This window comes from Poeciliopsis prolifica, unplaced genomic scaffold (assembly GCF_027474105.1).
Source record: "Poeciliopsis prolifica strain line A6 unplaced genomic scaffold, Auburn_PproV2 SCAFFOLD012, whole genome shotgun sequence".
Taxonomy (NCBI): Eukaryota; Metazoa; Chordata; class Actinopteri; order Cyprinodontiformes; family Poeciliidae; genus Poeciliopsis; species Poeciliopsis prolifica.
In genome coordinates this window covers 2951457-2978137 of record NW_026562387.1, presented here as the reverse complement: position 1 = coordinate 2978137, position 26681 = coordinate 2951457, and the positions used below count along the sequence as shown (strand labels likewise).

Sequence of the window (26681 nt, the reverse complement as noted above, 5' to 3'; positions counted from 1 at the left end):
TCCAGCAAGAAATCGGAGCTTGTTTTAAGTCAGTAATTCCTTAATATTGATAAAAAATTGTAAGTTTCACTGTTAAAATATTTCACTTGTGCTTTGGGAAAAATGTTTTGTAATAAGTGAGAGAATCTACTGCTGACACTAGTAGTTTTTTGTATTAACATTAAGGAATGATTTACTTAAGTTATATGTTTTGTATTCAGTTTTGCCATATTTCGAATGTCCTAAGACATTTAAGAAACTATATCAAAAATACTCACTAATATTTTGTTGTTGCATTGTTAATTTTTAATATCAACGGGAACAACTGTGAAAGTTAATAGTTGTTGCTACTGTGATAAGAATGCTGCCTATTAGTCGCCCATTAGACACCAGTACCAGACAGAGAGGCTCGCTGTTATTTCTGTGCACTTTCCACCTTAACAGTGAATAGCAACAGAACCAGCATAAACCAGGATGGAGATCTGAGCTGCTGCTAAAACATGCAACTTGCAGTTGAATGCAGAGTCAGCTTAACAAGCCTGGCGGCAGAACCACAAAAGGGACAGTCCTGAGCATCACTCTGGAGCTCCATGGTTACAGCATCCATTAGAATGTTTTTTTTTTTTTAGTTATTTCAGTTTTCACAAGGTGATGGAAGAATTTGGCACCTTGTATAGTAAACCAGCAAAAAAGAAAAAAATAGGTTGTGTACATATATTACTGTTAGAATGCTAATGAGCTGAAGAATCTCAGTCTATATGAAGGTAGAGACCAAAGGAGGAAAAAAAAAAAAAACTGGAGTAAACAAAAATAGTAACATCAGCACTTTGTTCTCTGTGTTACATTTACATTGTGGCAGCAGAAACAATAAAAAAAAAAAAAAAGTTTACTGACTTCAGAAGAACTTACGGTGGATGGAAAGAGCAACACGGTGATCTCACTGGCTGCTCAGAGGGCGATCCATTCCAACGGCATTGTTGCTGGTCAGCCTGAGAGGGTTTTATGCAAAGAGACAAGGGGGGAAGGAAGTGGCTGGCTCGAACAAAAGACGCTAACTCGGATGAGAGTGGGGCTGATCGATAGAGCCTTGAGAGAGCTATCAATCAGAGTCCCGCTCTAGTAGATTATGCTTTTATTAGTATTGAGCTGACCACTGCTGAGAGAGACCTTAAAACACTGAGATGCTTCCCACAACAGAGGCAGGAGAAAGCAGAGGGAAATTTGTGCTTACCCCCCCCTGCCCCTTCTGCCTCCCAACTTAATGTGGACTGATTGAAGTGTCTTTGGATCATGACATGTGCAGCTCTGCTGTTTTCACAGCGAACGGCAACGACTCACGCGGAGGGGACAAAATGAGTGCGCGGAGTGCGGCACTCTGGGAAATGCAGTTCGCTGAGTAAATTGAGAGAAGTAGATCACACAGTGGCAGAAATGCAATTCCAGTGCTGCTGGCCCTCATTCCTGACTGGCTCTCTAAGGACTAACTCATTTAAGAGCGGCAGGGGAAACTCAATAGCACCAATTGAGAGAATAATATATTGAATCTAGCAGGTTGAGTGGGCAGCTTGAACCACGGTGGAGGACTGTGGAGTTGGAGTGTCTCGTTTCATGCTCGAGAATGGTTGCAGTGCTCAGAAACACACACATAAATATTGGAAAACATACGCAGGCGGAAACCACACAGACCTTTTATCCACACGTAGCATGACATGGTAGTTTAAAAGTTAGGCCATGCCCTGCACACACTTACCCCTTTCTAAAGATGCCATCTTTTTAAAATCATAATAAAAAACATTCAGGATGATTACATTACTGGGGTAAAAAAGAAAGTCACATAAAGAATAAGCATCAGGTTTGTCGAAAACAAGTTTATATGGCATTTTTTTTAAATCGCCAGTGATGAGGAACTTTTAATTAGTAATCCACGACTTCCTGTTTCCTGGTGCATAAATAGGATGGAACACACACCGCCATCACCACTCCTTGACGTGTGATACACAAGATAACATGCCATCAATGTAAGGCGTGTTGGTAAAAACAAATATGTTAATAAATGAACCCAAACTGTGAGTTAGTTGACGGCGCCAACCTAGCTTAGCTTCGCTGCTCAACAATGAGAGGCTTTGAGCGGCTAACGCCTTTCCTCTGCTTACATGCCCATTCTTTGACTTTTAAGATGTTATTAAACTTTTATTTAATTAATAGTGAATTGTCAGTAAAGTGGATAATGAGAGAGGGGGGAAGATATGCAGGACTCGAACCTGTGACGTTTGGGTCGAGGACTTACGTCTCCATATGTGGGTTGTGCTTCACCGCTGCTCCACCACAGCACCTCTGCTGTGCGGTTCTTGATTGGAGTTCAGTAAACTTATTATATATTCGGTCAGATATTATCTTTTGACATTGAGTACATGTCTACTGTGATCTATTTTATTGATTTATTGCCCAGCCCTAATTCTCACTAGGCTTTTGTTTTTATTGCTCATTGTGGAAATAAGGGAAAACAAGACCATTTACGTCTTTCATTTCACTTCACAATTCCACGCCACGTTGGTGGTGTTGTGTCGAATTAAAAGCCAAGTAGTGAACGAGCGTCTCTACATGGTGTTGTGTGTCTCTACCTAAACACACTTGCTTCAAGTTACTGAATTATACCCAGCTTATCAGCTTTCAGTTTAGCCAGGCGTAGAAATTATTTCCAGACTTCAAGAACCACACATAGAGATTCGCAAAACGTTTCAACCAAAGCCATTCGTGGACGTTGACGCGTTGCTCTGGTTTGCCCTTCCTATTTCTGTTGTGGTTTGGTGAAATTGAAGTCTTGCGTGGAACTCCAGAAAGACCACGCAATCTCACTTATGGAAGCGTCGGCATTAGGGGAGGCTCTGTCTGGATGTGTTTGGCTAATGAAAGCCTCAGCATCGAGCCGGAAGAGGAGAGGAGAGTTGTGCCCTGGGTGGAATGCAGCAGCTTAGAGAATGTAATTACTGCATTATGGCGGAGATAGACTGGATTAGGGTTATGGCAACCGACTGAGACCAGGATAGAGGGTTCGGAAATGACCACGGAGGAGACATTATCAGTAGTGCTTGAAAGCTTAAGACCGAACCTTTTAACACACTGCCTCTTCATCCTCGCTGATTACTCAAGGTCAGGTAGACGCTGACCCCAAACAACACGTGTATATGATGCTGCGTTCACCACAAATAACTTCTCAGTGCAGTGAAACGTGCACAAGACATTTACACTCTTTCACGCTGATGAATAAAAATACTTGGATAACGAGACATTTTGGAGTCTTTCTGAGTCGCACTGCTCCGTCCTTGCCCTCAATCAGCGGGGTAATCCACAGAAAATGACTAGATTGAGATGGTTTAAATGCATAAAGTGAAGCTGTGGTGAGAATAGATGAAAATATCACTCGAAAACAAGTCTAATTGTCGACCAAAGCTCCTTAATCAAGTTATTTTGTTGGGCGGAATTGAAAACACTTTGATACTACCAAGCAGAGTGTTTTTTTTCCCTCTTCTATTTATTTCACTCATTTCTATTAGATTTGAAGTTTGCACATAAAATACTCTTACCGTGTTTTTATTTCAAGAACCAACTGCTTCAGCTAAACCAGCATGCTGCTTGAAAAGATAAGTCCCGGAGAATCACCAGGCTTACAGTTGGATATTTGGTGGCAGCAGAGTTATATTTTATCTTTTATTTTTTTACAGAAAACTCACAGTTCAGCATGCACACTGTCTCTATGTATATACACATATTGTATCTATCTATCTATCTATCTATATATAAATATTGTGAAAAATGTAAAATATTTGTAATATTTTTATGTAATCTGTCTTTTGTTAGAAAAAATATGTAAATTTTACATATTTTGATGAAATACGTGTAGCAAGATTTAGATGAACCGAGTATAATGTACCAAAAGTATCTATATTTTTGCTTTTATTATTAACTGCATATAATTATGTAAGAAAAACTTGAATTCATAGTATATAAATGTACTTAAAAAATATTAGTGCAAATTGATACAAGGAATTTTTAAAAGTATGTCTTGTTCGTTTTTTCATTGTACGTATAGCATACAGTCTGCAATGATTTTTGAATTGACCAATAAGTATCACATATTGGTGAAAAAATAAAATAAAATGAATGGAATAAAAATGGTTTTTCAAACTGTTTACAAATGAAAGTTAGCATTTTCAGTCTTCTAGGATAACTCATTCTTGAACATCTCATATTGTGCATGCGCCAACATAGAAGTGGGAAATAAAAATAAATTTAAAAAAGTAGAATCTTTAAACTTTCTACTCTTTTCTCTGCACTGACTTGCAAGTATTGCCAAAGCAGCACTCTGATTTTTCTTGGCCGTTCTCTCATTCCAAGACGATGTTTTCTTCATTCCTGGGTTTTTCTTCCTCTTCTTCTTCTGTGTGGTTCCAGATTCAAGGGTCTGACTTGTGTAATCAGTCATAATCAGTCAGGTCCCAATGTCACTGAACTATCATCAAAATTGGAAAGAGTAATGGATTATTAGGATTGTATATGATATAAACATCATCTCATTTTAAAATAAAGTTCAGTGTAAGTTTCTCACCACACACAGCATTGCATGTGTTGGCTAAACGGTTCATTTGAAAAGTTGCGTATGGTAAATTTTTTTTTGCAAGGATACTACAGTAAAGGGAGTGCAACACATATGCACTACATATTTTTCTTCACAGAAAGTTATGCATCTTTTCTGCTTTTTGGTTGTAACACTCTGAAATGTGAAAAGGTCAACGAGATACAAACACTATTGCACTTTATATAATTTCAGACTTAAACAAGAAAACACCCAAACCCCGACATCTCTCCTTCACACAGTCAAAGTTCAGTGCCTATTAAAAAACTGCAGGCAGCAGTCAAGCAAAAGTGAGAACGTAAGTTAAACAAGTCTTCATTTCAGCAGTCTGAACCTTACTGAGTCTAATTTTTCCTGGGAGATGGTTTTCATTAAAAGGCTGGCTGCAGCCATGACTCTGATTGTAATTGTGTTGACCCAGCCGTGCACAGGCACCGCTCCTCTCCCGTCTCGCTCTTATCAACACGCTGTTCTGATAAGATTTTGTGCTTTCAACCACATTAAACCTCTTATTTATATTAAACAGCCAATAAGTACCCCTGACCTCATAGCCCGGCATATTGCGCGCACATCGAGACCGCGTGGCAGCACCCTCGCTGCTCTGGGGCATCGGCTCCAACACCCACACGGGTCCTTCTTCTCTTTTTACGCAAAAGTCTTCATTTTCCTCCATTTTACACACTATTCCAGAATGTTGGCTCTTTCTTCTTTGTGATGAACCTAACAGAATGTTGTGCCTGTGCAATACTAATGAGGATGTTGTGGATTTAAGCTTATGATGCAGAAGTGCGATAAACAAACAGGTTATAAGGAATGAAAGGTGTTTTCAGTGGGTTTGTTTGGGGACCAGAATTGCTACATTTGTCACATTTTTAGCTGCTCTGCATCAAGCAACCCAAACCTTTTGGTGTCACCCCTGCCCTCGCCTGTGGTGGCGCTGCACCAAGAACTGCTCAAGGACGTGGCACAAAATTTCAGATAAAGACCTCAGCACAACTTTCTTCTTCAAAAAGCTGTAAGCAAAAATGGAGTAGGGTGAGATTTCAGCTGATGTAGGATTGCTTTTATGTCTTAGGCAAAAGACAATGCGCCATTGTCCTGCTAGCGCCTGACTCGCATGTTAGTTTTGGTTGTAGTTACCCAGAATGCCCTGTGCTACAGTCCACTGCCAACTCTTGGATCGGTCTCTGATCGTCTTGGCATTCAAGTCGCATCAGAGTTCACTTCAGCTGAACTGAAACCAGAGTTTTCTTTATTAGTCCTCATCAAAGTTTGATTATGAAACAAACCGAACTTTCTAGTTAAACAAACTATAGTTTGATAAAAGCCGACTAAACAGGACTGGTATGAATGCACCTTGGACCCATTTTGCACATTTGCAACTCCTGAGATATATCCTGAAATTAAATGGTTGATAAACTATTGTCAGTTAAGGCTCAACATTTGCTCAACAGTGGTGTCCAAACCAGACATGTCCCCGTACAAGGAGTGGCTCATGGAATAAGTGTGCGGTGGGCTCAGAGACCAGCAGTGCAGAACATCGACCACATGGCAAATGTCACCGGTCCCTCTACTCAAGCTCATTGTTAGCGACAGCTGTCTGCTGGCCTGTGGGAAATCCATGGAGCTTTAACCAGCTTGGACTCCCTGCTGGACCTGTTTCACACTGCTGAACCGGAAAATACTGAGCTAAGCTGAGATGGATACTCTCAGGCCTTGGTTCCGTCGTTCCTGAATATTGATGACACAACTTTAGAACCATGTGACATTTGAGTTTTTCTGTCCTTTTGTGTGAATACAGTCCATTTTGATACACTTTGCTTATATTGTTGTTCAGTTAAAACTCTGTTTAGCATGTTCTAAAGTGTCATTTTGTAATTTAGGTTTTACAGGTTGACTTTTGACTTTTCATTTTTGTTTTACAGATTATAGATTAGCAAAAGCACTTGGGACAAAGCTACACCATTTCTGTTAGAACACAAGCATCTCTTAGCAGAGAAATATCATTCTAAATTAACTTACACACAATGCTGTGCAGGTTTTCATACACTGTGACAACCATCACAGTGTGGTGCATAATTTTGAAGTGGGAGGATGGGAACACAGATGTTTTATTACAAATGCAAACCAGAAAACCATGTCAAGCAATTTAGCAGCTGTAATTGTACTGAAATGAAATTGTGACATATGTAGAATATAAGAGGCAATTGTTTTATTACTTTTTATTCAGAGTCTTCACAATAAAATGGCCTGAATACAAATGCATGCCACACTTTTCAGATTTTTATAGTTTTCCATTTATATATTTTTTTACATTTAGAAATTATGTTTTGTTTTTAGAAAAAAATTAATTCCAATAAAATGCATTAAAACTTCTGGTGGGAACATAAAAAAGTTTGAAATGCTTAAAGGGGTGTGATTTTTGATTTTTCTTTTTTTTTTTTTGTTTGCTGAATGTTGCGGTGTTTCAAGACACCAGCTAAGTCCAGTTATTAGTTATGAGATTTTCGAATAACATGCGCTCTTGTCTGTCCATTGATAGGACAGCTCAGGAATGTTGGAGCTTCATGTGAATGCGCCTTTGGACGACAACGAAGATCAACTCTCTCAGTCACTCTACGAAACGATTGACTGCTCGGACAACATGCCTGCATCACGCACTAACATACTTGCACGCAATGGTGAGTTTTCATTGGTTGTTAAACCTATTCACCTTCATATATACAGTGCCTATAAAGAGTTCTCACAGCCCGTTTTAATCAACCATGAGTAAAAAAAAAAGTGAAGTGAAATCTGATTTCTGCAAAACAATGACAAGTGAATCAAAATACTCAACATAAAATGAATGACTGCTTAAATATTCACCCTCTTCAAGTCAGAATTCAGCAGCTTCAGCACTGCACTGTGTTGATCTGCATTGCACTCAGTGTGAGACTACTAGCACTAATTGGACTAGACCTATGTTGAATTAGGTCAATCATTTTAAAGAGGCAGTATTATATATTTTCCAGCCACTTACAGCAATTAAAAGTATAATCAAGTAACCTTTAGTTATAAAAATTGTGTATATATATCAAATAGGACTTCAAAGAAATTTTGACTTCTTAATGCCCTGAAATTGCTGTCTCTTTAAAAACTCCTGCTCTTTCCTGAGCTCCTCCTCCAGTAAGTCATCATAACATGGCTCCTCTATTAAACCTTTCATGTTTTTATCAGCGTAAAAACGTTTTACCAGAAGTAGCTTGTTCAATGAGCTCAGCAGATGGACAGTTCCACCAGGTGTTTGCTAATTATAGCTGGCTAGTCTGAAGGAGCTGATTGGGGGAGTCAGAAGCCCGGAAACTGCAGCTCTGAGAAGGAGGTGCTTCTCTAAGGCGGGGCTTGATCCACCCAGGAGTTTTGCAAAACTGAATGGTTGCCAGGGGAGATTAAAAGATTTCTCAAATATGCATAAAAGAATCAAAGCAACACTCCAGGTATGTGATTGACAAAGGACTAACATAACATGATGTCAAGCTCAAAAAGGTCCTTTTTACCTAATACTTTCCCTTTAAAGGTGGTGAATATCAATACAAACACATATTTTATGTTAAATATTTTGATTTGTCATTGTTTTTCTTTATTGGTATTAGTTTTCACTTTGACATTAAAGAGTTTTTTTGGTCGTTCTTTTGTGTCCAAAAAGTCTAATTGTAGCCTATGGGAAGCACTGAGTACGGATTTTGTTTTTAGATCGATAGAATATGTACTTGAGCAGCTAACCTCGTCAACACGTTGCCTGACATTAATAACTGCGCTCATAAAATGCGCATTCCACCTCCATCCTTCCAGGTCTCGAGCGACATCGTCCTCAAAGCCTGATCTCTCCTCTTCACATTCCACAAAGCACAATTTCGCTGTTCAACCACCCCCACCCCGTCCCCAACCTCCAGGGATTAACGTCAGCCCCAATCCCCCCTACCTTCACTCCACTCCACCGGTTTCATTTGGGTCAATTCCAATTCTGGCCCGAATTAAATCAGCGGGCCAAGATCTTGGCTTCTTAGGTAGATTAGAATTGGCAATTCAATCCTCAAGCAGTCACCGCTGTCATCTCAACGTTGACAGAACCGTTCACATATCCACGTTCAGAGGCTGAAGGTGATTGCATCAGTGCGAGGGATGACAGAGCGTGGCAAGAGGCTATCCCCTCCTCCCTGCTTGGGATTTCAGGAGGTTCTTGAGAAATTGCTAAACGGGGCTGGTTCTCTTTTCAGGTTTTGTTCAAGTCGAACATTTGCTTAAAAGCAATTTGAGTGAACTTGTAGTGGTTTTTTTATGTTGTGTTGTCCTTCTGCCCTTCGCCCGCCCACTCTCCTGTTTCGTTTCCGTCCACTCTCTGCCTGCTCCCCCCGGAGCGATGCCACTCTGCCACTGATCATGGAAGATCAGACACTGAGTCAGAGGCATCCGACGGTTAATTAAGACTCCAGATCAATAAGTTTTGGTCCTGACACTTTACCTCCTTCTGAGCCCCATCTTTCCTCTCCTTTCTTTGTTCTGTTACTAAATTTATCTAAGTTATTTCTTGGTTTTACACAGCTATGTTTATTTACACCACTGGCTTTTCAAATTGATGTTCTGATCAACTACAAGCAGGGGTTGCTGTGAAAAATTTTTATTTATTTTTTTCATGTCCTATTGAAGCTTCAAGGGCATCTGTCTCTGCCTGCAGAGTAGATGTCAAATGAGGGAAGTGGAAAAGTTTTGGGGATGTGGGCGGAGCGGCTGCCAACGCGCTGAGCTTTCACAGCTGAAGCTCGGCGCTCTCAGATCTCCGACGCGTCTGTCTCGTCTCGCTGCGAGAAAATGTCGGGATATTTTCCCTCCACGTCTTCGGTCTGCCTCCCGAGTTATTCCATGATTAACCTGCGTCGAGGCTCTTTGACAGGTCTTCATCTTTTAAACTGACACACGTCTCCTGTGTGCAGCAAAGGTTGGGTTTGTATTTATAGATCCGACACACGGGTGATATTCAGCAGCTGAAATCGAATTGGTGGATTGTTCAGCTTTTGTCCAGCCGATTGGTTGGAACTTTCTTGACTTAATTTGAGGCGGCGTTTATTTGCAATCCATGATATTCATATATATATATATATATATATATATATATATATATATATATTATATATATATATATATATATATATATATATATATATTGCTTCTAGAATTTCAACAACCAATGCTTCTTAACAATGTTCTGTACTTTCTTCTGAGTGCACAGAATTTTGAACTTTGTTGAACTAAAAATGAATAAAGTGGCATTTATTCTTATTACAGAAGAAACCAGTATCATACTTAGTTCACTTTTCAATGTTGCAAAAAGCACAACAGGGGGTTGGCTAGTCTCGTGAATTTTTTTTTTGTCCTACCACAAAGAGCAATCTTCTTATTTAGTCACATTTGAATGAACTTTTTTAGTTTTTTAATAAGTGATAGAGTCTGTTATTTGAGAGTAGAAACATTTAGAGAAATTGACTTTTGATCACAATTGGTCAAATTTCAAACAATTGTCATATAAGTGCCAGCGGCTTTGAAAATGTGAAGTTATTAGAAGTGAATTCTACATGCAGCATGCAGTTAGATGTGTAAATGCTGTTTTTTTCCTTGAGGCACTGAATAGATCTGCATATATCTACTCCATATATCCCCAAGAGTGCGTCCCTTTGAGAGATTTTGTTTTATTTTTTATTTGTGAGTCATGAAGCCTTGTAAGTCATACTTTTAAACTTGTGCATTGAAAACCCTTGGCAGGGTTTGGGGCATGCATAACGCATCTGCATACACATCAGAAAGTCTGTAGTTGTCTCTGTAAATATCTGACTAAATTCCTGGCTCCACTGGAAAAAACAATGCAGTGTGATGCTGAAATGATCTCATAGCTGATAGTCCAGTGGACTGAGTTCGATTGGGAACCAAAATTGCTGGTGTTTTCAGCTGGTGTTTTTTTGCTTTCTCACTGAACAGTGGAACCATCCAAACTATTGAAAAAGCTGTTCACCCAGTGGCCTGTGGTGGCGCTGCACCAAGAACTATTAAAGAAAATGGCATCAAAGCCTCTGAAGAAGACATCAGAAAACTGTATCATATTTCCTTCTTCACAAAATGTAAATAAAAATGGAGAAGCATCAGATTTGAGATTTTTAAAGGATTTCTCTTTTGTTTTTGGAAAAAGACCACAAGCCATTTCTCCCAACTATCTCTAGAGCTGTGCATTTGTTTTGGTTGCATTTATCCAGAATGCCCTGCGCTGCAGTTCACGTTGCTGACATTGAACTGGGACAGTATCTCCTTTAACGAAACTGGTTCTTAGGGTTTTAGGTAGAGCAGAGTTCACTTTTTTGGTCCATATCAGAGTTTGATTACGTATTCTCACCTTCCCAAATGAACCAGATTTTCTCTTCAAACAAACTAGAGCTTAAACAAAGCAGGTCTGGATGGACCTTTAGTCTTATTTAACTTACATCACCTCCTTCTGCGTTTGTTGAAATTGAAGTTTTGCTGATTTTCCATAAAGAAACGATACAAGTCGTCTCATCAACCTAGAGACAGAAATCTGACCGTCTCTTTTGTCCATTTCAATATTTTGAAGCATCGTTGGTGTATTTATTTCTGCCTCTCTAATAAATGACATTTTCTTGTATCAAGGTTAGTTCTGTTATGACATTTGCCAAAGTCTCATATTCATTCAGAGAGTGCCTTGAAGGATCGGCAGATTATCTTACGAAGTCAACCTTGGTCTTGATTTGTCCATCATGCTGATTGGTTGGTTGGGTCTTTTCTTAAATATGTTAGTCTTTGAGGCCGTTTTATACCAGGCATAATCAGTATATACTCTGATTACCGACTGTCAGTGTCGTTTTTGAGTCAAAGGCCGTAAATGCCAAAGCTCAAGCAATTTTCTTCTACCAATTCTTCAAACATTTTATGTTGATTCATTACATAAAATACACCTTCTGATGCTTGTATTTAAATTCATTAAATGCGTTGTGCCGTAATGTGGACTTGCCAACTGAATTGTGTTTCAAATTGTGGTACTCTACAATGTGCAAATATCAAATTGGCTCCTCGCTTTGACATCAGATATTTAATGGTAAACGTCTGCGGTCTTTGACAGCGAGTAGCCGGCTCCCCTCCGTCTTTTTCTGGGCGTTATTTCAGACGGACTCAGACATATTGCCTGGTGCGCGAGACGTGACAGTTGTGGTTAGAGGCCAGATGTTGAGACGAGCTCAGCGAGGTCAGGAAACACACAGCCGCCAGGGCTTGACTGACAGCTTGATGTGGAGTGTATCTAAAGCTGCTAAATTACTGAATCATGAAGGTTAGATATCGGAGTTTGAGTTGTGGCGCCGTGCGCACCTTGCACGCGTTGCACAGACACAGCTACGGACAAATGCACAACCTCTGCTCGCTTGAGTCATGCGAACATTTAGTGCTATCAGAACTTAGTGGATTTTTTTTTTTTTTTAGTCTTTAGGAAGACCGAAGGAGAGGAGTCCCTTAATCAAATCAGCTGTTTTTTTCCTCTCTTTCGCTCGGCTCCATTATGCAGCTTCTGCTTCCAGAAATGAACCGAGACTCAGAACTAAATGAAATAGAAAGGTTTTGATGCTGAAAAATTAAGACCTGGCTTTAATCGTGAGTTATCGGAGTTGGCGGCAAATCAATATAGCGAAAATGTGAACTTGTTCCTGCCCAGCCGTGAGTAGTTTCTGTCCTGTGAAGTCAGCCGACAGACGCCGTGCTCCGCTGCGAATGTTCCAACATTTCACATACAGTGTTTGATTTAAAAAAAAAAAAAAAATTTAAACAGTTCTTTTGTAATTGTGCAGCTGGCTTAAAATGGGAATCGTGATTTCCATAGCGACACCATACATATTGATTAAGTGACATGTGCTTTAAAGTTGGTTCAGTGGCGTCATGTTGACGGTAATAATCACTTTCCTTGAACTTGAGTTGCCTCCTACGGTCTGGTGTTCCATGTTATTGACGCCTTCAGCTTCACATGTGCTTACATTATGCATTTGTACACCATGTGCAATAGTGTTTTAAACAATATTCTATTTTGTTTTAATTGCTCTTGATGCCTTCTTCTCCAATATGATGTCTGAAGTCAAATTGAAGAAGAATATATCAATAAAGTCTATTTGCCCCTCAAAAGGGGAAATTACATGGAGATGTAAGGTGTGTGTATATATATATATATATATATATATATATATATATATATATATATATATATATATATATATATATATATATATATATTTAGCATATCTAAATATATAAATACCTGTTTAGCATATTTTTCTCTGTATATATATATACAGGGAAAAATACGATGATCAGATTTTTATTCCAAGGTCATTTGGATGACACAGAGCTTCACCCGGGTTGTCTGTAATAGAAAAGCATCGCTAGGTGTGGGTTTCACATGCTGGGGTGAAAATTGGGACTTGAGGGCAGAAGCATTATGTGTTGGATCCCAAGCATATTCACACCAAGTATCGGTGCCTCACTAACACATAGATTTGGACCAGAGTTTCGGAACCACAGTGCTGGATTTAAATTGTTTTTTCACAAATTGTTTTTGTGAAAAAAAAAAAGAAAGTGTTTGTTGTAATGTGTACTGTAGAGCTCAAGGTGCAAAATCCTGCAGTCAGCGTAGCCAAAAACAAACAAAAAAAAAGATGGTAGGAAATATTGTAAACTTTTGACTTCATAAAAGTAACTTCAGCTTTGCTTACTGAGATATAGTTATTCTTTCTGCTGCGAGCGATCCTTAAACCTGCAAAGTTTTATGAAACAAGCAATAATAAAAAAGTCTTATTTTTTGTTTGTTTCTTGATTTTAATTGACACACCAGGGATTTCTGGTGATTTCTTTATGACAACCAAAAATATTTTTCTATTTTCTAAAAAGGCCAGCCAAAAGGCCATGTTTTCAAGAAAATACAAATTTTTGTTTTGAGGTAAGTCTCTCATATACATATACCAAAAATGATGCATTTCACACTTGGGTGATAAAATGTTTACAGAGCAGCAACTTTATGCCTGTTTTTCTTTTTTTTTTTAAGTTAGCTTTTTACAGTCTTTATAACCTCAACTCTTAGCCTCACAATTTTAATTCTGTCAATAGGGGTTTGGTTAAATAAGATGCGGTGAGTCGTTTTAGAAGGTGGAGAGATAAAATCTTCATATTTTGACGGTGAAGCAATTCATAATAAAACCTGTGCTCATTTTTTTCCAAGCTTGCAGTAAGTAGTCACTAATTAACTCAATGCATCTTAAATATGTCTTCCTTGCAGAAGTAAGCCATTGTCATCGAATCCCTTTTTACTAAATGTCCAGATCAATCATGCTGATATGGGAATGGGTCCTGTAACATGGTGGAAAAATGGCCCAGATGTTCCACCCGGTGTGCATAAAGACAATGGTTTTCACTGGTGTGTACTTAAAGTGATTACCTGCTGCAGTCCATGTGTGGGTTTTAAAGCCACGGCAGCAGGGATCAACTAATGATCTCTCCTCCAGTCAAATCAATAGGCCAAAGTGTCAGAGAGGGAAGGAGGACGTGAGAGAACACAGAGGAGAAATCATAAAGGAGAAGGGAGATTGTGTGGGGCTATTAGTGTGTCCTCTCACCTTGCAGTTCAGGGTTTGAAGGGGCAGAGCCTGGTCAGCAGACAGACAGACAGAGAGGAGTCGGGCGCTGGTCTGTTGGGATGAATGCAGCCAGGGGGCGCTGTAGGTCTGAGAGCTCATCAGTCTGCAGAGGAAGGAGGAAGAACATCGCCGCTTCAGTAGTGGAAGAGGGTTTCCATGAGTTCAGCACCAGAGAGGGGTGCACTTACACAGGATCTTGGGAGCAAGTTTATCTTCTTTTCTCCAAATTTCAACAGTTAAGGTTGAATTTAAAAAAAAAAAAATTAAACACAAACATGAACGTCTGTCAGTGAGTTTTCATTTTTTGCGGCAGTGTTATGCAAAATTGACTTTTTTGAGCTTGACATCATGTCATAATGTCGTTCCCTCATCAAAAGCAAACCTGGAGTGTTGACCTGATTCTTTCATGCTAGTTTGAGAAATCCTTTAATCTCTGTGGCAACCATTCACATGTGCAGGACACCTGGGTGGACCTGTCTTTGCCTTTGAGACGAAGCTCCTCCTCGGAGCTGTAGTTTCCAAGTTTCCGAACTTCCACCCTCAGAACTGCCCTCCCCCACTCTGTTCCTTCAGACTAGCCTGCAGCAATTAGCAAACACCTGGTGGAAGTGCTTGTCTGCTGAGCTCATCCTTCTCAGTAAAATGCTGATAAAATTGTTATTAAAGAGTTAATGGCAGAGCGATGCTGTGATGAAAGAGCCTGGGTTTTTAAAAAGACAGAGGCCCAATTCCAAGGTGTTAAATTACAAAGTCATATTTCAAATATTTATATAGAGAGCTAAAAACCGAAGGTAACATAAACACTGGACTGTGCTATAAAGTGGCACTTTGTGCCTGGATAGTACATTATACTGCCCAACACAAACTAGGGCATAATATAGAATATAAGTCAATGGAAACATTCATTAATTGGTTTTAATTTTTATTATAAATCAAGGTATTTGCATTTAGCCTCATACCACCTCCTTAAAAACACCACAGTCCATAACAACTAGAGTTCAGCTCTTCCTTGTTTTAGCTTAGAAAATATCCAGCAGTTTTGTGACGTTCTCAGGAAGAGAATATTAGTACAATAAACGCCATGAAATAATAAAACACCTATGATCTGATTGTCCACTTCATAATTTATGCACTACAAATGTTAGTTTATGATAAAGTTCAAAGGGTGCAAATATTTTTGCTGAGGTGAGAATATACAAACTAAAACCTACTGTATCTCTCATTATTAGGTAGTTGTTGTTTTTTTATATATAAACTAATTTTCTGAGGCAGAATCCCAATGAAATTCTGTGTTCCAACACTGTAATTAATGATCAACATAATCGAATTGACTTTAATGTGTTTCAGCTGTTAACTGTAATTTTGTTAAGCTCTAACATTTCGGCTTACTTATTACATTACTGCTACTTGGCACACGCCGACCAACAACTTCTGCTCCGTGTTTTGTTAGCAGGACGCTAACTGGAATAAGGTGGTGTTTATCTGCCTCGGGACGAGGGGACCCATAAGTGGCCATTTCTAATAACGGCGAGACCATCAGGTTGCAGCGACACGGTCATGTTACCGGGGAAATCTCCTGCCAAACAGAGCAAAAACACTGAATAACGCCCTTTGTGAGAGGACCGGTTTTCTGCGGACTATTTATTGTAATTGGCAATATTTATTCCCATGTGAACTCATTTTAAAATTGTGCTGATTATTCCCAGTAGCTTCATAATATTCATGTTTTTCCTCTCCTCTGTCTATTCTGAAAAAAAAATGAATGAAAGTTTCTTGTGTTTGTTTTTATTTAATCAGGATTGCTGAGGTCATAAAAAGCTAAATAACAGCATTTTCAGATTTTTAGCCAAGATATGAGTTCTGGGATCGGGTAGAAAACAATAATTGCGTTCACAGCGTTCAGGTTTCTGAGGTTATTTTTGCTCCGGTGCTTTTAGATAAGGAACAGCTTTGAATAAAAGAAAACAAAACAAACAACAACAACAACAAAAACAACCCCACAATAATTGCGAGAGTCAATTTTTATGGAGCCAACAGCTGGCACAACATTCCATACGCATGAAATAAATCACAATATCCTCTATTAAATCTTTATAACAATAAAAAAGGTTAGAAAAGAACATTTTCACCATAAGAAACAGCTGCAAATATACATCTGGACGGCTGATGGATGTGAAAACCTCTAGATCGGATTTGCCGTTCTCACCGCTGAAGCCGTGAGCAGCTGGTAAAAGTCAGCGGTGGTAAAACTGTCTACTTGGTGGCTTGATTTGAACCGCAGTGTTGCTTCCTGTTCTGCCCAGGTTTTTATGAACTCAAGAGCCTGTCGCCACAGATCTCCGTGTTGTTTGCACTGTTTGACCTTTCTGCGCCTTTTTTCCGTTTCCCCCGGTTACACAGTCACAACGGCCACGACGAGTCAAGTGCAGCGAGGATAAGAAGCGTCGGTTTGCGGGTTGGCCGCTTTGCTTCATTATGCCGACAACTGCAGAACACAAAGTGCTCCAGTTTCTTTAATTGTTTTCACCTTTCCGAGCATCACCGCCGGCCCGGCTGTGGCTTTCCAATATCGTCCAATTTGTGTGTGTGTGTGTGCGACAGTGAACGAGTTTAACAATGCCTCATCTGCACTTCTACATCTTGTGTCAAGAGTTCGTGGCTGGAAATTTTTATGAGGCTCCCAGCTTCCAATTAAAGCTGTCCTTTGCCAAGTGCCAGGCCGTCATGAAAGAAAACGAGGTGATTATTTGTAATTTATTGACCTGAAGAGGACATTGTGTGAACAAAAGCGAATGCTACATTCTTGGGCAAAAAAGTGACAAAAAACCCCCCAAAACAACCTTTTGTATGACGGCAAAAACTGCGGCGCTACTCCAGGTTGGAGCTCATGACATTTTCAGTGCAATGAGACACTTAAGCTTAGCAACGAGGGATGTACTGACCAAATTATTTTTTGTCCCTCTTCCATATTTGAATTATTTAAGAGGGATTCAGCCTTTGTTTCTTATTTTAGTTCAGTACCATGCAGCTACATTTGTTAGCCGCTCTTGAAGTAGCCCTGCTACAGCCATTGGATAAATGAGTTACAAGTTCATTCAATTTTCCTTTGAGATTAGTTATTTGATATTTGAAATGTAATTGAATTGAATATGCTTAAATATTTGATGCTTTAACTCGTAGTGAATTAAGTGCAATCAATAACCTGTGGTATATAGTAGCATTAGGATTTTCCATTTCATTTTATTACGTTGTACAGAAAGCTGTCTCAGTTTTTCTTTTATTTTCACAGGAGTTGAACATGCAGTTAAACCTAAAATTTATTCAATTTCTTTTTATGTGTTTTTTTTTCTTGTCTGATTGGAAATGAGACGGGTATCTCTCAAAAGACAATGCGTACTAACAAAAACTTTATATTTTTCCTGTCACCAAATAGTAAAAGTTATGTACTTTAAACCTTTGTAACAATGCAACAATCCAACCCTTGTTGTAATTTCATGACTTTTTTTTTCTACACACGGATATGAGACGTTTGTTTTCCGTCCATGATTTTCTCCTCCTCTTTGTTTTGCTTGAGCGAATCTTAATACTCAGCTGTACATTTCACTGCTGCACTGATTGCTGCTCACATCTTCCTCCGCCGTGTTCATTCATCATGTGCGCGTCTTGCCCTGACCCCCGTCAAATTAGGAACTCTCTCGTTGGAATCACGCCAGGGTAAATATTGTTGTCTGCTGTTAGTGATTAAGTACAATTGTTCCTAAGCTATTAGATTTGGGAAAATGACTCAGTTTTATAATGGAAACATAAGCAAAGGCCACAGGAAGTTCTGAAAGCCTTCCCTTTAATGGCGAGCAGGTGATCTTGTAATGGGTCTTGACTTTGGGCTGATGCGTGTGTCATAGCCTGAGTGAATCGTCTGACCGAGCGTTGTAATTCCTCTTCTCATGCAGCCGAGCGGCTCCTCCGCTGCCCTTGGTGCCGAGTGCCAGAACATTCCCCATTGACTTTGATTCCTGAGGAGTAGCAAAGGAGCAATTGTGGATGTCCTCAGCAGGGAGGGTCGGGACGGACAGAATACAGATCAGGGAGGCTCTCCTCGGCATTTGTCCTTGAAAATGGCTGAAGCGACTTGTGTCAAAAAAGTTTAGTCTGTAGGAATAGTAGACCTGATTCTGGATGGCAGGTCTTTTAAGCTTCCCTTATAACTCATAATGTCCTTTTAGTGGTTGCCACTTGCTGGTTGCTATTTGGCAGGTGTACTTGAATACAATCAGAATTTGTCTTTGTATCGGTCAGCTCATTAACGGGGTTATGAGACGGAGAGGAATGAAAAACAACCCAGAACGTTTGCATTCCTCAGAGATATACCAAGACTAATTTGTTGCCAGTTTCCAGTCTTTGTCGTTGGGAAAATTTTGACCTGTCAGGATCAATTTTAGCTAATTCCGATTTGATTTGAAGAACTAAAATGACTATATGAAAACGACATTCATTTCTTTTTGTCTAGTTTCTCTGCTGTAAGAAGCCATTAATAATTTATAGACATCGTGTCGCTGTGGTACAATGGAAAAAGTCATTTCAGAAGTATGCATCTGGAATTCGCCTCATTAGCACTGCTAGCATTGCAAAGAAAATGTTCTCCATAGATATTTCAATGGAATGAAGGCAATTTAAAAAAGTTTAACACTAATTTGGCTCTAGTGGCTTTATTGAAAAGAATGTGACATGAAAGAAGGTAGAGAGAAAGAAGACGTGTCCAAAACGGGACAAGAGTGGGAAATGTTGAGGACTGCAGCCTCTGCTAGCTCCCATGCTAGCTCTTCCAACTGAGCCAATGTCCTGCAGATCTCTGTTACTTTTGATCTTCTTTTTATTCATTTGCCAAGGGACATTTTGTGTTATTGTTTTGGTTGTTGTTTTTTAGGCTACAAGATTAGATGCAGATTAATATGCATTGCATTTGTATCTTGAAGTCAAATGTTCAGATCTTAATCTTTTGGGGGAAAATGACATAAGAATTTCACATATGAAAATTAGGAGGTTCTCTCCAACTTCAACCTCTGAGTCCAATATGGCTGCCAACAATTTAACACTTGATATACGTAGAAATAACATTCACTTCTAATCATGTGTATCTCATAAAATTTTTGACACAATATGCCACACAGCTATTTTGCTATATAATGTTGCAACAATTTGTTTTACCAGTATGGTGTGTTTAGTGCTCAGAAAAAAAGTGAATTTTTCAGCTTCCGACCTCTTTCTGTGTGTGTGTCTTTGCCTGTCTTGAGAATCAAAATTGTTTTCTGATAATCAATCTGCTTTTTTAGAAATATGTGCTTTGCATTGCCAGCGTTCCCCTGATTGGCACTTGTTTTAACCTTTTTTATGCCGGTGTCCTTGAAACAGGCTCATAGGAAATGTTCATTGTGTAGTCACACAGCGTTGCTGTTCTTGTCTGAAGTTATCTGTTGGCTGGATGCTTTATCTTAGCAATTTGTGAAGCAAGATATTATTATGTTTATCACACAGCGTCTTTGAAGGAAGCGGAGTCTGAAGTTGCTTCAGTATGATCCCATATTTGTCAAATATTGTGCTATCAGTCCTCTCTGCCTGTGTGGAATTGAATATTGATGGCGTTTTAAAAGTTTGAAAGTCACACTTTAGAAGGAACTTATGTAAATTCCTCCCCGCTTAGCCGTTCTGTTTCTTTCGCAGGCCTCTACCAGCTCTCTCCAACTGTGAACATGCCTCAAGACGACACGGTGATGATTGAGGACGATCGGCCGCCCCTGCTTCCTCCCCACCTGTCTGACCGGTCGTCCTCCAGTTCCCACGACGACATGGGCATTGTGGGAGAAAACCCGGTTGCCTGGATACGTGAGATGCCAGGTCATAATGAATGGTAGGTTGCAAGTTGTTCTTTAGAACTGGCTGAATTTTTCATGTATCTTTGAACTCTAGGTAACCCTTGGTGGAGAGAAGCAGGATGGTGGGTGTTTAAAATTTTTAGTATGGAGGCCTGAGTTCTCACCGCGGCCGTCGCATGTTCGATTCCCGGCCTGGCGACCTTTGCCACATGTCTTCCCTCTTTTCTCATTTCCCACTTTCCTGTCAATTCACGATCAAATAAACACCCAAAGAACAAACCTTAAAAAAATAAATTATGGTAGAGCATGATGCTAAGGACAACCCAATTAAACAAGATAACCATTTCACCACAGGAGTGGTGTCCAAACTTTTTGCGCTGATTGTTAAAATTGGCAAATTTAAATTACTGGCCGGCCATAAAGCTCATTAAATTAAAAATGCTAAAAACTTGTTTTGGTTTATCTTGTTTTGTTGGCCAAAACTTACTATTCCAGACCTGTGTTCAGAGTCTGAACAGAATCACTCTATGGGCCACACATGGGCCCAGGGCCACACTTTGGACACCCCTGCATGATATTGCATATATACCATAAAATTGAAAAGTATAGTATCATGTAAACTATGGCATTACCTTTTATACTAAGTAGTTTAAAAATGGAGTGCATGTGAGTTTTTAGCCAGTAGAAATATAAACCAAAGGACTTGCAACTATAATTACAGTAAAAAGATGGTTTTATATAAGTATTGACTGAAGGGGGGCTGATACACATGCATAACTCCCATTTTAAAATGGTACATTTCATCTGTCACATAAAATCTAAGCTAAATAATTTGAAGTCAGTCATTGTAACATGTCAAAATGTGAACAGTGTTACACTGACTCTGCGTTGTACAGTGTAATTTATGGTCTGAATTGGAGCAGGTCAACCAAACGACTCCATAGTGACCAAAAGAAAGAGAGACGGGATTGTGATTTTATGCTGCATGAAGGTTATATCTGAGCACAAATGTCTACGCGGCTTTTAGTAAAACTTTTGTAACAGTGTGTTGGTGTGTGTGCTGTGTAAGGGCGTTTGATAAATAATTGATTAGCAGTAGAAGTCAAACTGTGAGTGAAAAGACTCTCTGGGGCTCAAAGTTCCTCCACCTCCTCAACTCCAACCACCCCTGGGATTTTAGTGCCCGACTCGGCGTGCGGACCACAGGCCCGGCTGCAGCACCCTCGTAATAAAATGAAGCCAAGGCTCATCAACCTTGTCAGAACACAAAGTCTCTGTTGGGAATGGACCGTTTAAGCTGAGGAACCCTTTTTGCACCAGGCTTGTTAAAAAAAAAAGGCAGACATTTTAGCAGTTTCAGCTAAGATAGCACAGGCATTCACCTCAATGATTTAATATATATTTTTTGTTGTTTTAAAAGGTGTGTATCTGTTTATTTGGGAGGGAGTTTGCGTGACAATCTTAGGCTTTACACCAAAGATAGACTTGCTGAGTCAAATTTTTTTTTCTTCCCACAATTCAAAGTTTTCCTCTCCCTAAAGTCTCCCCCATCTCTCCCTCTGTTCTTCTCTTCCTCTGACTCATTTATTATGGATGAGTGGATTTGCTCAGCATGCCTGCTGTTCATGATGTCAGAGGTTTGTCATAGCGGATTAGGTCTACAGCATATGTCTGAAATGCACTCAGACTTCCTCATGCCCCGGCTACAGACACACTCACTCGCGCACGCCGGCCCACGCTGCCCACACACAACCGCGGTGTGTCCACACGCACAGGGCTGGAGTTTTACCGCGTACCGGAGCCTGGGGTTATTCTGAATAATTCATGTTTTAAAGTCACAGACACACATCAGGCACACATTGGCTTTTACTCACCAGCTAACAGCTGGCTATAAACAGTAAGAGTGCATCGTCTTTCTTACTTACTTGCACCGTTTCTCATTTTTCTTCCAACATCCCATTGGAGAAGAAAAAAAAAAAAAACATCCAGGGAGGAGGGGAGCTGTGTGGGTCAGCCAGAGTCCAGTGTACTGGAACTGTTGCTTTTTAATTAAGCTCTTGCTACAGTTGAAGTCAAGGGCCTGGGTAGATTGAATATGTATTGTGCAGAGCTGGGAGAGACTCACCTTTGCCCTCTATTATTATCCAGCCTTCTGTCCTCAGGGGAGTACCTGGCCAAGGCCACAACTATGAACATGCTCTGCATACGCAAGAGTGGCTGGACGGCTTGTTAAATCAGTGTGTTTTCAGGCTCTCCCTCTTGTCCTCCTTACTGTCGCTACAATTGGACAAATTAGTATTTCCCATCTCCTACCTCTAATTCCTTTTGTTCCAGCAGGTTCCAGATATAACGCGTTGGAAAACGTAGACACACCCAATGAGGTTCAGACAAGCACAAACCTGAATGTACTTGATTGGGATTTCATGGTAGACCGACTCGAAGCAGTGCCTGATTGTAAAGTCGAGGAGGAATGACGCATGATTTCGCAGTCTATTATGAAAAGACTGCGTATACATTTGTATTCAGCCATCCTTATGTGTAAAAAAAATATACAGTTCAGGTACAGTAGAGTCCTGTAAGTACTTAAGAACCTCCATAGCAACATTAAAGCTGCCTATTTTAATACATCAAATATACCTTAACATCCATTAATGCGCACTGTCGTAGCACTACCGCAGAATCTAACAATTGGTCTTCTTTATCTCCATTCTTGATGGTTACAGCCAATCAGATAAATGACTCTCCTGTATTGGTTGTTTTCCATATGCCAGTCAACAGCATCTCAAGAAGCATTGCTCCCAGCTATTTCCGCCTCCCAATGTAGATTTTCATTGACATGTATATATTCTCAAATATATTAGTTAGTTTATCACATAATCAAATGCGTGGATGTTTTTTCCTTGTAATGTAAAATCACGGAAGATCTCTGGCACCGCTTTATACTTTTGTCGTGTTTTGAGATTTGCAGGGAAATGAACTATATTTTCTCAATGTCCTTCGCTAATCTCATATAGTCTATCCTATAAAGCCCTGCTGAATGAGTCAGTTTTATAGGAAATGAATAAAGTAAGAATGCAACGTTTTGCCAGTCCTTTTTGTGTGATAAATATTAGGAGCAGTGTGTTTCCCTTCAAACTAGCTTTAAAAGTCAAAAGAGTCTCGATGCTTTCGTCTAAAAGTCTGAGCTTGGTTGCTGCATGGGTGTTGAGGAGTTTGTGAAACTGATGCAGAGAATGATGGTGATGGAATCCAGCCTGTGCTATCTCCTGGGTTTCACTGGATAAATAAAGGCTTTAAATTATTACTTTGCATATCAGCACTAAAGGTTGCTCAACACCGGGTCCCGACCCTCTACATTAATTTCCTCGGCTGTGTCTCCCTCCTCCTCATCCTCCTTCATGAGCTTTAATGGAAAGCCAAACAGGAAGAACCATGTCGAAGTGATACTAAGCAAGACATACACGACACACCACCAGATATAGTGTCCAAATAACGGGAATAAACAAAGAGATAAAAGGATTTGCTAATAGGAACTGGACGACTTTTCTTATTTATGGGAGATTTAGTCGAGTAAAACAGGAAAAATAGGGATGATTCTTTTCTCTGCCTGGTTTCTGTCTGAGGAGCTGATGGAGCGCAGTTGTGCTTTCATAAGGGCGTGTGTGTTTTCTCGCTGCACTCAGACCCGTGCTGTCTGAATGTCCTAAATCCTAAATCAAGATCTAGGAAAAACATTTGAGTCGAGGGTTCTCGACGGGTCTGTCCTGTCAGGTGTGCAGCGAACCGCATTGAATCTACGGCCTGAAGTGTTATTTTCGCCGTCTTGGCCTTTTTACTGAAACGCTACCAACTTTGTCTTTAAGGAGCAATAAAATAAAAAGACTTTTCAGCTTTTCTGTGACAAAACATGCGCAAGTGTCTGCTTAGGAGAAGTTTTAGAGACAAAAGGAGCGCTGCAGCATCCTGCCTTTGATTGAGGGAGGAATGAAAGTGTCTCTCTTCTCAGAAATTCATCCTCTCCCTTTCGTCTATGAACTCACAGTGATTTTTGTTCTTTTCTTAAGCTTCTCCCAGTTTTGATGCCGAACACAAAAGACTTTGTGCCAAAAGCAGAGTTCTGATAAATCATTAACTTTTAAAGACTGTATTATAATCTAGAACTCAAGGACTTATGTTTGTGTTTTTGGTTATTATTTTTGTGGCACACATACTGTAAGCTTTGGAGGTGTAAAAGATAATCATAATTGTAATATAATGCTCCTAAAACAGGCTTTCCCGACTATATACAGTTATTGGTTCTGCTGTTTCTTTTAGTTTTATCTATTAAATTGTATGAATGCTTGAGTTTTGTTTGATTTTATAGGACTATGAATGGAAATTAGCATTTTGCTAAACTTGGTATATTTACACCAACATTGTACCTTCAATAAAAGGCTAACTTACAAATATCTTTTTTAGCAAGGCACTGGGAGTTGTTTTAAATCAATAGTTTATTTATGTTGATTTTTAAAAAGCGGTATCTCCATAGGCATATTATTTCACTTATACAAGGAAGAAGATGGATCATTATGGAAATAATCTGCCGGCGGAACTATTACTTTTCACTAAATGTTAAGGAATTACTGACTTAAAAAAAAAAGTGTTGTTAAAATATTAGTTGAGAGTTAATTTAGTCTTATTTCAAAATATTTACACAAAAAAGAGACAAAAAATACTCTAAGGTCTTGACCGGCTTTCACTGTGCAGGCAGTGAAAGCCTGTCTTGTTTCATTATTTGTGTGTACTGATTTATATATATTGTGAAATGAATTCAGGCTTCGGACCTTACGGAAATCTGAATATAAGCAAAAAAAAAAAAAAAAATGGCAAGAGATTATCATGAAATCCTTAGAAAAATAATCCAGAACAATAGAAACCAAGTGGGAGCTCTGCAGCAGCGGTTAGTGCGATCTGGACCTTTCTGCTGGACGCAGCAGACGCGGGTGTCAGCTCCTATTAAGTTAAGAGAGCGGCGAATCGGACAACCAGGGAGACGGTGTGAGAGAGGGAGAGTGAACTAGACTGTGTCCTCCTCCGTCTCTATGAGATGTCACAGGTGGAGACATCATTTTGCAGGCAGCCCTGATACAGGCTGTCAACCAGCCAGAATGGAAAAGGATTCCAGTCAAACATACAGGCAGACATTTTTTGTATTTATTTATTTTTTCACACCCACAAACACACAGACGCGCGCAGTCTCGCGAGTGTTTAGATACACAGTGGCTGGTAAACAATTTCACAAATTAACATATAAAGTGGAAAAAAGGTCCACACAGACCCGAGCAAACAAACTTTGCAGGCAGACTGCCTACTTGGGTTGACTCCCTAATAGTCTCTATAATCAGCAGGGTAACTAAGATCCCCTAGTGCTCCATTAAGCTCAAGCTTTTCTCATCAAGTTATCAACATAATGACATAGAAATGCAAAAAATGCCTGTAGTGCACACACACACACACACACACACACACACACACACACACACACACACACACACACACACACACACACACACACCCCCCACACACACACACACACCCACACACACACACGCCCACATGCGTGCTATTTGACTAATCTGAAAAGTTCATGTCGGTTGGGGCGTGACTGTATTTGTCAGGTAACACACATTTCCACACATCCGTTCTTTTCTCTTTTTTTTTTTCCAGAATTGCCACAAGTGCATACTGAGTACGTTTCACTGGAACGCTGCTGCTGGAAACATGTCATGAATGTTCTCGTTGCTTCAGTCCCCCTCCCTGTGTTTATCTCCAGCTCGCTGCACAATGCTCAGGGTGTGGCGGCGACACGTGGCACACTGTGCCTCTTTGATTGTGCTGCAGCTGAATATCAATATTTGTGAGAATGCAACTTGTTCGCTAAGGATTTTTATGGCAAGTGATTTCTGGCAACGCTGGTTTCTGTTTAGGAACCGCAGCAGAAGAGGATGTGATTTGCAGCATTTCTGACATTCAAAACAAGAGACAAGAGATATAATTAGTAGGGAATATCTAGTGTTGGTGAATAGTTTTTTTTTTTGTTTTGTTTTGTTTTTTACAGCTGTTGGCAAAGCTAGCATTACAAAAACAGTTGGCTTGGTGTGTGTCCTCTGCAAACCTATGACAGAGGTTGGAATCATAATAGTATAATAGAACAACTTTGCTGTACTCAGTCCATCCTTTCTGTTGTCAACTTATGTTTTACTTAAGACTTAAGTTGTGCTTTCTTGCTTGCAAGGTTTGAGTGCTTTCTTGCAACTTGGATGACATGCAGACATCTCTAATCCCCATTTTATATCATGTTTTTTTGAATTTGGCATTTTTGCCATTCAGCAGATTTATTTTCAAAATGTCGAATTGCACACTATATAATCGGAGGAAACACCGAACAAAACAAATGCATGTATTCATGCACCCACTGAAAGCCAGAGTACCAGGAGAAAACCCACTTAT

General features: G+C 39.7%; 1 protein-coding gene across 4 annotated transcripts in view; it reads left to right on the top strand.

Annotated features, from left to right (window-relative positions):
• Positions 1–26681, top strand: part of LOC129364582 (partitioning defective 3 homolog) — a 343226-nt gene that overhangs the window by 170465 nt on the left and 146080 nt on the right. For all 4 annotated transcript variants that reach the window (XR_008606460.1, XM_055037305.1, XM_055037304.1 and 1 more), the window contains 2 exons: positions 7155–7293; positions 20041–20227. Coding sequence is in view for 3 of the 4 variants with exons in the window: in XM_055037305.1 (XP_054893280.1) it covers positions 7155–7293; positions 20041–20227 (326 nt within the window). In the remaining variant the exon portion in view is untranslated. The remainder of the gene's footprint in view (positions 1–7154; positions 7294–20040; positions 20228–26681) is intronic.